Here is a 12423-nt window from a genome sequence, read left to right as displayed (position 1 = left end):
CTGAGTATTTTACAAGTTGAATTGCTATAGAATTTTAGTCATCTCTCCTTGCATCCTTTCTATCACTGAGATTTAATTTAGAAGGAAAGACTTGTAAGAAAATGGTAAATGTTAGACCTGTCCATTGACTAACAGCATTAAACTGCTGCATTTGATGGACAAAATTAATGGAATCTGAAGTTAATGCATTTTATTATATCAGGAAAATGACAGTTTGTGAAATGAGATTTTACAGTGTTTTTGTGTTTTGTATTTTTCCCTAATTACTTCTCCATTCAAATAAGATATACTTGCTTTGCTTTTAATTCCCACTTCTTCTTTTTAAAATTTTCTCAATTTCCTTAAAAGAAGCCTGTTAAAGTCAGAGGGGCCATGCAAAGCTTTCCTAATAAGCCATATTTCTATAATGGGTCTAAATGCATATTGTTAAACAGGCAAAGAAGAACAGAGAAGTCGCTCAGTCGTGTCCGACTCTTTGTGACCCCATGGGCTGTAGCCCACACTCCTCGGTCCATGGGATTTTCTAGGCATGAATACTGGAGTGGGTTGCCATTTCCTTCTCCAGGGGATCTTCCAGACCCAGGGATTGAACGCAGGTCTCCCTCATTGTAGGCAGACGCTTTACCATCCAAGCTACCAGGGAAGCCCCAAATATTTCTTTGAGCCCCCTTTTTTTTGGGCGGGGGCAAGAATACTGGAGTGGGTTGCCATTCCCTTCTCCAGGAGATCTTCCCGACCCAGGGATTGAACCCGGGTCTCCCGCATTGTATGCAGATGCTTTACTGTCTGAGCCACCAGGGAAGTCAAGGCAAATTTCCCTAAAAATCTAAGGCTGTCTAACAGCCCCAACAATTTAAACATGTTGAGACTGCTATTAGCAAATAAACATTTTTATTATGATTATACTTCTTAAACAGTAATTATCTTTGTTACATTTATACAATACCTATACATGAGATATATTGCATTTCTATTTTAAAATGTCTTTAATATGAAAATTTTAAAGTACACAAAAGTAGAGAGAAAGAACCTTAATGTACTCCTCACCTAGTTTCAGTACCTTCAATATTAAGTCATGTATATGTCATCCATTTACCTCCCCTTCCCTCTTTTTTTATTCTGGAGGATGTTTTTATATCATGTGGTAGTTTTTACTACACTCTACAAGAATAGAACAGTTCCTACTATCTGAAATATTTACTATTTGAATGTATCAATATTGATCTATAACTATTAAGGGATTCAATTTAAAGTGTTTCAAACAATATATATCAAGGATATGAAAGGCAATGTTACACCTCACTATTACTTGGGGCTTTCCTGGTGACTCCTGATAAAGAACCTGCCTGCAATGGGGGAGACCCAGGTTTGATCCCTGGGTTGAAAAGATCCCCTGGAGAAGGGAAAGGCTTCCCACTCCAGGGTTCTTGCCTGAAGAATTCCACGAATAGAGGAGTCTGGTGGACTATCAACTATGGGGTCACAAAGAATCAGACACAAATGAGCAACTAACCCTTTCACCTGGCTTCCCTGGGTGGCTCAGGTGGTAAAGACTCTGCCTGCAACGCAAGGGATCCATCTGTGTTCGATCCCTGGGTCAGGAAGATCCCCTGGAGAGGGGAATGGCTACCCACTCCAGTATTCTTGCCTGGAGATGCCATGGACAGAGCAGCCTGGTAGGCTACACAGTCCATGGGGTCGCAAAGAGCTGGACACAACTGAGTGACTTTCACTTCACTATTACTTGCCAAACAAAAAAAAAAAAACAAAAAGCTGGATTTGTGGTGCTAGTGAAGGGACAGACAAAACAGAAAAATTAAGGAAGGAGGGAAAAATTAGAAGAAAGCAAGAGAAACTGCAACAGTTCTAAGAGAAAGAAGCTTGTTTTGTGTGTGTTCTTAGTATAGAAAGAAAAGGAGTAAACATGAATGCAGGCAGAAGCCTTATCAACAACTTTACTGCATTTGCTCTAGAAAGTAAGAAAAAAAAAAAAAAGACTTGGATTAGGTAGATGTTCCTAATTTAAAATTAATGACACAAATGTGATTGTTTTTGCTAGTTTCAGTTCTTTGATAATGAAAAGGATTTTTTTTTTAATTTCCAAAATGCAGTTGACCTCTGTACATGTTATGTTGATAATACTGGTTCAGATTTAAGTGAAAAGAAATCTGCTTCCATTTAAGTAAAACCTTTCCTACATATATATATATATAGACACACACACATATACAGAGTCTTTAGGTTTAGGCAAAATAATATATATAGTAATATAAATTTTCATACTAAACAATCTGGAAAATTTTTACCAAGAATAATAAGTAGAAAAGCAAATTTTAAAATAATTATTACCTGGTCCAACATCATTCCTGGCCTCATCCACACTAACATTTTTACAAAGTGTCATCGAAACAGTCTTTTTGTTTTCTAACAGACCTACTGGTCTCTCGTTCAGCAACAAAGGAATGCTAGATGTTGAAGTGCTCACTGTTTGACTTTCAATTTGATTTACTTTTGACAAAGAACTAGGGCCTAAAAAATTCACATACACTAGAGTTTTCTCAGTTTTTTTATCTGAAGTGGAAAGATCAAAGGCTGACCTTCCACTTATGTTTACTAAATCTCCAGATGGCTTTATGTGAAATGAACATGATTCTTCCAGCTGTCCTTCACTGTAAATTTTTCCTGAAACAATGTCATTTAATGACTCCGTTTTCTCTGTACTATTTAACAATGTATGCTGTCTTTCATTAGGCAAGCAGTCTTTTTTTTTAACTTCAGTTATCTGATTCTCATCAATCTGACTCTCTTTATTGGAAAACTGCATTTCTGTGGAAGTTTTCACATGACTAGCAGTTTTCATATCTTTGGCTTGTGAAGCATCTATATTCTCATTGTTAATTTGAAGATGGGAAAGACTCACATTGTTTTCTAGATACCCCAAACAGTTCTCAACTTGACTGTTTTGCATATCATTTAGATTTTTCCATATAGTTCTTTTCCCAGGGCTTGAGTTGGGCGTCACCAACATAGGCATGATATTAATTTTATCTGAATTCTTTAAAAGTACATTCAAATTGTCACTGAAAACGGCAGAAGAAATGGGGTGGTTGATTGCTATATCACAAGGAATAGCTAGTTGAGGTTGCTCTGAAGGACCTTCACCAACTTGCTGAACATCTGAAGTTTCTTTAAATGGCAATAGGCTACATTCATTTTTTTTATTTAACAGTTGTGTCTGTCTTATTTTACATTGTTTATCATCTAACATAACATTCTCTGAATCCTGTAAACTATATTTCTGAGGCTGGACAAGATTCCTTTTTACATCTACAGAAGAATCCAGATCTGTTTTGATTTGGTGGCTATTTGTAATTACCTTCTCTGTGGTATTTTCTTGAGTCCCTGGAAACAATCTGAACTGTTGTTTGAATGGCTCATCTTCAGAAACATCTTTTTTATGATTTGTATGGCAAGCCATCTCATTTAAAATACTGTTAAATGATGTGCTGTTATTTTCAACCCCCAGATGTGTATTTGCATGGTGAAGATCTAATCCTTCAGTTCTTTCTAGATGGATCTTTTCTGTTTCCATTGATGAATCTGCCACTACAAAGGGAATACTTGGTGATTTAACTTCTGTACACTCATTATCTTTTTCCAAGTCCACCTTGTTTTTTATTTCTGTAGTAACCACTTTTGTAAAGTCGGTAATATCCAAGGTTTGTCCTTCACTAATTAATTCTTTTTCTATGCCGAGGGTTTTGCCCAGGGGTATTTCACTTTGGTTTTCATCCTGTGGCACAACAATATCAATTTTATTCTTGGAGCTTTTTTCAAAAAGCTGTAAGTCTGTTATAAAGAGAACACAGTAAAATTTTGGGTTATATACTAAAGCCTGCTTTTATAACACATATTAACTGTTTTTAAAAAATATATTTAATTTTAAATATTTCACTGGCAAGCTATTACACAAACATAATGATATCAGTTTTTCATAAATAGTGAGTTCCCTTTAATAAGCATGGTAAAATATTTGGTTCTACTCATATTAAATTTGTATTTCATAACAGAGAAAGTAGTTTTGGTTTAAAAAAGTAAGTTGAGGGCATTACAAACTGGTTATTTCTCTAGTCTGTTACTTCCTTTTGCATATACAGTATAATTCCATATAAACACACAGCTGATTAGATAAAAATTAATTTACACTAATAGTCATATTGTAATTTCTCTTATTACCTAGATCCAGAAGTTGCCAGCTGGTTTCTTTTCTTCACTTTTTTGCTCACTACCTTGTAAATATTTTTAAAATCTGGAATACTTTTGGGCAAGTGTACAGAATATCTACTTAAGATATTAATTTTATTCATCTGGGTTTTAACCACAGATTTCAAAATTTCAGTATAGTTACAATAATCTGTAGGCCATGAAGGGTCTTTTTAATCCAATCATTCTCTCTACAACATCCCCACCAAGTGGTTGTTCAGCCTAGGTTTGAACACCTTCAGATTACCTTCTTTAAACAACTCTTTTTCAATATGAATGAATTAGTCAATTATTTCAATGGTTACATAAAGGTAATTTGAACTAAGAAAAGTGCTCTAGAATTTGGTCATCAAAAGGTTACTAGTAGCTCAGAGAACAGTCTCAGCAAAGAAATGAAAGCAGAAACCAGAATGCAAAAAGCCAACAAGTAAGTGATGAGAAAGCAAAGCAAAAATGTATTTTTTCCTCTGAATACTGACTTTATTAAAGAACAGCTCAAAAGACATACAAGTCCTTTTGTTAAGACATACAAATGGAAAAGTATTTCTCCAATTATACTACTAGGTCCTCAAAGCAAAGACTGATATTGATATTCCCCTGAAGGACCAATATAAAAATTAGAAAACATCAATATAACTGGGTTACCTTTATTACCTATAATGATTTCCTCTAAAAATGGGCCTTCTTTCGTTTCCCCTTTTTCTTTGTATTCAGTGTCTAAACAACAACTCTTGGTATTTTCTTCCCTTATTTCTTGCCTGGAATTATATTTCTGTATGATGGTGTTTCCTGATTTTTCCACTGACATTTCAGTGTTTACTTCTGGAAGATTCTAATGTAAAATGGAAAAGATTCCTTTAATGTAAACACATATTGTTAAAAAGCATAAAATATCTGAACAAATTTTGCTAATGAAAGTGGAATCTATATTTCAGTTAATCATCCAGCAATTTGTATTTGAAAGCCAAATGACTTTTTTTTTACTACATTTAATATATTCCTCTTTATAACAAGATCACGCTAAGTTCATTTTGTATAGTCTATCATATTTAAATAAAATGGGAGAGCCTTAGATGTTTTCAAACATGCATTCCACATTATTACAAATACCACATATTAAGAATCACGCCTTTATTAAAAGCAAAGTAGTCATGGCAGGCAAATTGTTTTGAGTGCTTGGTGTTTCTATGTATCTTTAAAATAGTGATGCAATTCAACATCTTTTTATTCCCCCAAAATATTGAACATTATTACATGGAAGCACTGCACTAGGCTTTGGGATACAATGATGAACAAAATATAGTCACTATCCTCAAAAAATTTATGGTCAACTGGGAAAGATAGGAAAAGAAATAACAGATAATTTTAATATAGATGGGGATAAGAAAGCACTCCAGGGAGAAGAAATGGCATTTACAGATGTTAAAAACAAACAGAACTATAGTCATTTCATGTAGTTCTACTTCATGGAACTACCTGTGATTTACTTCAGCACGAGCTTAGATGCTGTGAGAAGAATGGGGAGAAATGAGTTTTGAGCTAGGCCTAGATCATTAAAGGCCCCCAAAGAGCATGCTACGGAGTTCAGACTCTACCAGGAAGTCAATGAGAAGTCACTGAAGGGTTTTAGATAAGGTTATTAATATGAGCTGATTGGAAAGACCATTCTGGCTACAGTATAAAGAATGGATTGTTTTCCAAACTTCACGAATTAAAAACTGCAATAAGAAATAAGTATGTCTCATAACACAATGAGCATACCCACTCAATGAGATACATTCTAATGTTTTCTATACTGCATTAGTTTATTTCATTTTTAAAAGAATGCCAGTCATAAACTACTAGGCTGATTTCCATGAATCACTAATAAGTTGCATTTGGTATCTGACAAACACTGAATTAAGGGGAAACAATACATGAGACAGAGAGATGCATCATAAGTATGCCACAGTAGTCCAGGCGATATCAGTAAAGTTGAAAAGCCTGAATAGATGCATGAATTATGTACTGAGCTACTATCAACTGTTGAGTGACTGGATATAAAAACTGAGAGGAAAGTCAAGACTGACTTGTAGAGGTCAGATTGGGTACCTAAGAGACTGGTGAGTGTTATTTACTGAGCTAGAAAACAGGAATAGGATGTTTAGAGAAAAATATCATGAGTTCATTTTGAATCTCTTGAGTTTGAAGAGTTAAGACAAAAAGGTGGAGATGTCTAGTGAACATTTAGATGTACTGATTGGGAGCTTTTAAGAGAAAAACTGACTTGGAAAATAGGTTTGAAGATCACTGGCAGATAGACGGCAACTGCAGACATACTGGTTGATGAGACTGATTGAGAGTATACTCTAAGAAGAAACAGAAGAAAGAATAAAATGCTAATGAAAATCCCCAAAGGAGAGGCAGGGAAAGAGAAACTTGCAAAAGAGAAGTTTGCAAAGGAGATTGAGAAAAATAGTATGATAGTTGCCAGGAGCTTTGGAGTTGGATAAATATAGGTTCAAATCCTGTTTCAATACCTACTGTGAAATCCTAGAAGGATACTTACAGAGTTGACATGTCAACATCATGCATTGGAATAGCACTAGTCCAATTATACACAGATTTTCTTCAACAGTAAGTACTGTACATCTGCAGTTGGTTGACTCTGTGGATGCTGAACCATCAATATGGAGGAACCATTTTTATGAAAGACTGATTATAAGTTATATACAGATTTTTTACTGTTCTGAGGGTTGGTGCCCCTAACCCCTGAGTTGTTCCAGGGTCGGCCATATTAAGAGTTAACAGTGGTTTAAAATAGCAAACATTTACTATCTCATCTTTTAGATGGATGAGGAATGGCTTGGCTTGATGGTTCTGACCCCAGTCTCTCATGAGTGTCTAGTCAAGCTATCATCTGAAACTTGGGGCTGGAACTTCTGCCTCTAGAAGGCTCACTTACATGGGTAACAGTTGTGTTGGCTGGAGTGCCCAGTTCTCTTTTATGTGGCCTTTTATCCTCTAGGGCATCTCCACTATGTAGGCTCTCTGGTAGGATAGCTGGGACTTTTTTATATGTCTGAGAGAGAGAGAGACTGAGAGAGAGAGACAGACAGAGAGACAGGGTGTTCACCCAAGACAGAAACCACAGTCTTCTTATAACCTAATCTCAGAAGTAACATTGCATCACTTCTGCTGTAGTCTATTAACTAGAAGCAAGTTACTAAATCCAACTCAAACTCTATGGAGGGTATTACAATAGAACATGAATACTAGGAAGTGGAAATCACTTGGTGTCACTCCTCAGTATATACCTTCCAAAAATTAAAACTAGAGATTCAAACAGCTAGTTGCATGTCAATGTTCAAAACAGCACAACAGCCAAAAGGTAAAAGCCCAAGCGTCCATCAACAGAAGAATGAACACACAAATTGTGGTATATTCAAACAATGGAATACTATTCCACCATAAAAAGCAATGAAGTGCTACAACATGCATGAACTCTGAAAGCATCATCTAAATAAAAGAAACCAAACAGGACAAATATTGTATAATACCACTTATATAAAATATATAGACAAATTCAGTGTCAGGAAGTAGATGAGAAGCTACCAGGACCTGAGGAGAGGGGGAAATCAGAAGTTATTGATTAATGGTTACACAGTTTCTGTCTGGGATGATGAAATTTTGGAAATAGAGAGTGGTGATGACTATACAACATTGTAGCTGTAATTAATGCCATTGAGTTATAATTGTAATTTTAAACTTAACACTTTAAAATGGCAAATTTTATGTTATATATTTTACAACAATAAAATAAATTTCTAAATGAAAATGGTCTACAGAACATCAGAGAAAGTGTGTCTGCAATGTGGGAGACCTGGGCTCGATCCCTGGGTTGGGAAGATCCTCTGGAGAAGGAAATGGTAACCCACTCCAGTATCCTTGCCTGGAAAAGCCCACGGACAGAGGGGCCTGGCCTGCTACAGTCAATGGAGTCACCACGAGTCGGACACGACTGAATGACTAACACTTTTCTTTCACTTTCATTGCAAAGTTTCACCTCAGTTCAGTTGCTCAGTCATGTCTGACTCTTTGAGACGCCACAGACTGAAGCACGCTAGGCCACCCTGTCCATCACCAACTATCGGAGTTTACTCAAACTCATGTCCATTGAGTCGGTAATACCATCCAACCATCTCATCCTCTGTCGTCCCCTTCTCCTCCTGCCCTCAATCTTTCCCAGCATCAGGGTCTTTTCAAATTAGTCAGCTCTTCACATCAAGTGGCCAGTCCTGGAGTTTCAGCTTCAGCATCAGTCCTTGGAAGGACTGAACACTCCAATGAACACTCAGGACTGATCTCCATTAGGATGGACTGGTTGGATCTCCTTGCAGTCCAAGGGACTCTCAAGAGTTTTTTCCAACACCACAGTTCAAAAGCATCAATTCTTCGGTGTTCAGCTTTCCTTATAGTCCAACTCTCATATCCATACATGACTACTGGAAAAACCATAGCCTTGACTAGATGGACCTTTGCTTTTTGATATGCTATCTAGGTTGGTCATAACTTTTCTGCCGAGGAGTAAGTGTCTTTTAATTTCATGGCTGTAGTCACCACCTGCAGTAATTTTGGAGCCCCAAAAAATAAAGTCTGACACTGTTTCCACATCTATTTGCCATGAAGTGATGGGGCTGGATGCCATGATCTTAGTTTTCTGAATGTTGAGTTTTAAGCTAACTTTTTCACTTTCAAGAGGCTCTTTAGTTCTTCTTCACTTTCTTCCATAAGGGTGGTGTCATCTGCATATCTGAGGTTATTGATATTTCTCCCAGCAATCTTGATTCCAGCATTTATTCTGGGCTTCCTCCAGTCCAGCATTTCTCATGATGTACTCTGCATATAAGTTAAATAAGGAGGGTGACAATATACAGCCTTGACGTACTCCTTTTCCTATTTGGAACCAGTCTGTTGTTCCATGTCCAGTTCTAACTGTTGCTTCCTGACCTGCATACAGATTTCTCAAGAGGCAGGTCAGGTGGTCTGGTATTCCCATCTCTTGAAGAATTTTCCACAGTTTATTGTGATCCACACAGTCAAAGGCTTTGGCATAGTCAATAAAGCAGAAATAGATGTTTTTCTGGAACTCTCTTGCTTTTTCGATGATCCAACGGATGTTAGCAATTTGATCTCTGGTTCCTCTGCCTTTTCTAAAACCAGCTTGAATATCTGGAAGTTCACAGTTCACGTATTACTGAAGCCTGGTTTGGAGAATTTTGAGCATTACTTTACTAGTGTGCGAGATGAGTGCAATTGTGCGGTAGTTATAACCTCAGATATGCAGATGACACCACCCTTATGGAAGAAAGTGAAGAGGAACTCAAAAGCCTCTTGATGAAAGTGAAAGTGGAGAGTGAGAAAGTTGGCTTAAAGCTCAACATTCAGAAAACGAAGATCATGGCATCCGGTCCCACCACTTCATGGGAAATAGATGGGGAAACAGTGTAAACAGTGTCAGACTTTATTTTTCTGGCTCCAAAATCACTGCAGATGGTGACTGCAGCCATGAAATTAAAAGACGCTTACTCCTTGGAAGGAAAGTTATGACCAACCTAGATAGCATATTCAAAAGCAGAGACATTACTTTGTCAACAAAGGTTTGTCTAGTCAAGGCTATGGTTTTTCCTATGGTCATGTGTGGATGTGAGAGTTAGACTGTGAAGAAGGCTGAGTGCCGAAGAATTGATGCTTTTGAACTGTGGTGTTGGAGAAGACTCTTGAGAGTCCCTTGGACTGCAAGGAGATCCAACCAGTCCATTCTGAAGGCGATCAGCCCTGGGATTTCTTTGGAAGGAATGATGCTAAAGCTGAAACTCCAGTACTTTTGCCACCTCATGCGAAGAGTTGACTCATTGGAAAAGACTCTGATGCTGGGAAGGATTGAGAGCAGGAGGAGAAGAGGACGACAGAGGATGAGATGGCTGGATGGCATCACTGACTCGATGGACGTGAGTCTCAGTGAACTCCGGGAGTTGGTGATGGACAGGGAGGCCTGGCGTGCTGCGATTCATGGGGTCGCAAAGAGTCGGACACGACTGAGTGACTGATCTGATCTGATCTGATCTTGAGCATTCTTTGGCATTACCTTTCTTTGGGATTGGAATGAAAACTGACCTTTTCCAGTCCTGTGGCCACTGCTGAGTTTTCCAAATTTGCTGGCATATTGAGTTTTCCAAATTTGTTGGCACTTTCACAGCAGCATCTTTTAGGATTTGAAACAGCTCAAATGATTCCATCACCTCCACTAGCTTTGTTCATAGTGATGCTTCCTGAGGCCCACTTGATTTCACATTCCAGGATGTCTGGCTCTAGGTGGTGATCACACCATTGTGATTATCTGGGTCATGAAGATCTTTTTTGTACAGTTCTGTGTATTCCTGCCACCTCGTCTTTAATATCTTCTGCTTCTGTTAGGTCCATACCATTTCTGTCCTTTATTGAGCCCATCTTTGCATGAAATGTTCCCTTGGTATCTCTAATTTTCTTGAAGAGATCTCTAGTCTTTCCCATTCTACTGTTTTCCTCTATTTCTTTGCATGGATCACTGAGGAAGGCTTTCTTATCTCTCCTTGCTATTCTTTGGAACTCTGCATTCAAATGGCTATATCTTTCCTTTTCTCCTTTGCTTTTCATTTCTCCTCCTTTCACAGCTATTTTTAAGGCCTCGTCAGGCAGCCACTTTACTTTTTTGCATTTCTTTTTCTTGGGGATGGTCTTGATACCTATCTCCTATACAATGCCATGAACTTCCGTGCATAGTTCATCAGGCACTCTATCAGATCTAGGCCCTTAAATCTATTTCTCACTTCCACTGTATAATCATAAGGGATTTGATTTAGGTCATACCTGAATGGTCTAGTGGTTTACCCGACTTTCTTCAATTTAAATCTGAATTTGGCAATAAGGAGTTCATGATCTGAGCCACAGTCAGCTCCCAGTCTTGTTTTTGCTGGCTGTATAGAGCTTCTCCATCTTTGGCTGCAACGAATATAATCAATCTGATTTTGGTGTTGACCATCTGGTGATGTCCATGTGTAGAGTCTTCTCTGGTGTTGTTGGAAGAGGGTGTTTGCTATGACCAGTACATTCTCTTGGCAAAACTCTATTAGCCTTTGCCCTGCTTCATTTTGTACTCCAAGGCCAAATCTGCCTGTTACTCCAGGTGTTTCTTGACTTCCTACTTTTGCATTCCAGTCCCCAATAATGAAAAGAACATCTTTTTTGAGTGTTAGTTCTAAAAGGTCTTGTAGGTCTTCACAGAACCGTTCAACTTCAGCTTCTTCAGCAATATTGGTTGGGGCATAGATTTGGACCGTGATATTGAATGGTTTGCCTTGGAAACGAACAGAGATCATTCTGTCATTTTTGAGACTGCATCCAAGTACTGCATTTCAGACTCTTTTGTTGACTATGATGGCTATTCCATTTCTTCTAAGGGATTCTTGCTCACAGTAGTAGATATAACGGTCAACTGAGTTAAATTCACCCATTCCAGTCCATTTTAGTTCACTGATTCCTAAAATGTTGATGTTCACTCTTGCCATTTCCAGTTTGACTACTTCCAATTTATTTGTCTTGATTCATCGACCTAATGTTCCAGATTTCTATGCAATATTGCTCTTTACAGCATCAGACCTTGTTTCCATCACCAGTCACATCCACAACTGGATGATATTTTTTCTTTTGCTCTGTCTCTTCATTTTTTCTGGAGTTATTTCTCCACTCATCTCTAGTAGCATATTGGGCACCTACTGACCTGGGGAGTTCATCTTTCAGTGTCCTACCTTTTTGCCTTTTCATACTGTTCATGGGGTTCTCAAGGCAAGAGTACTGAAGTGGTTTGCCATTCCCTTCTCCAGTGGACCACATTTTGTCAGAACTTTCCACCATGACCCGTCCATCTTGGGTGGCCTTACATGGCATGGCTCATAGTTTCACTGAGTTAGACAAGGCTGAGGTCCATGTGATTAGACTGGTTAGTTTTCTGTGATTATGGTTTTCATTCTGTCTGCCCTCTGATGGTGACAGATAAGAGGCTTATGGAAGCTTCCTGATGGGAGTGAATGACTGGTGGGTCTTGTTCTGATGGGCGGGGCCATGCTCAGTAAATCTTTAATC

The 12423-nt window shown here is 38.0% G+C and overlaps 1 protein-coding gene across 28 annotated transcripts in view; it reads right to left on the bottom strand.

Annotated features, from left to right (window-relative positions):
• CCDC73 (coiled-coil domain containing 73) overlaps positions 1-12423 on the bottom strand; it is a 154014-nt gene that overhangs the window by 5646 nt on the left and 135945 nt on the right. For all 28 annotated transcript variants that reach the window (XM_044929282.1, XM_025266272.2, XM_044929284.1 and 25 more), the window contains 2 exons: positions 4918-5095; positions 2350-3849 (listed from right to left, as the gene is read on the bottom strand). In XM_044929282.1, the coding sequence (XP_044785217.1) occupies positions 2350-3849; positions 4918-5095 (1678 nt within the window). The remainder of the gene's footprint in view (positions 1-2349; positions 3850-4917; positions 5096-12423) is intronic.

The sequence above is a fragment of the Bubalus bubalis genome, chromosome 16 (assembly GCF_019923935.1).
Source record: "Bubalus bubalis isolate 160015118507 breed Murrah chromosome 16, NDDB_SH_1, whole genome shotgun sequence".
Lineage (NCBI taxonomy): Eukaryota > Metazoa > Chordata > Mammalia > Artiodactyla > Bovidae > Bubalus > Bubalus bubalis.
This window is presented reverse-complemented; position numbering and strand designations above follow the sequence as displayed.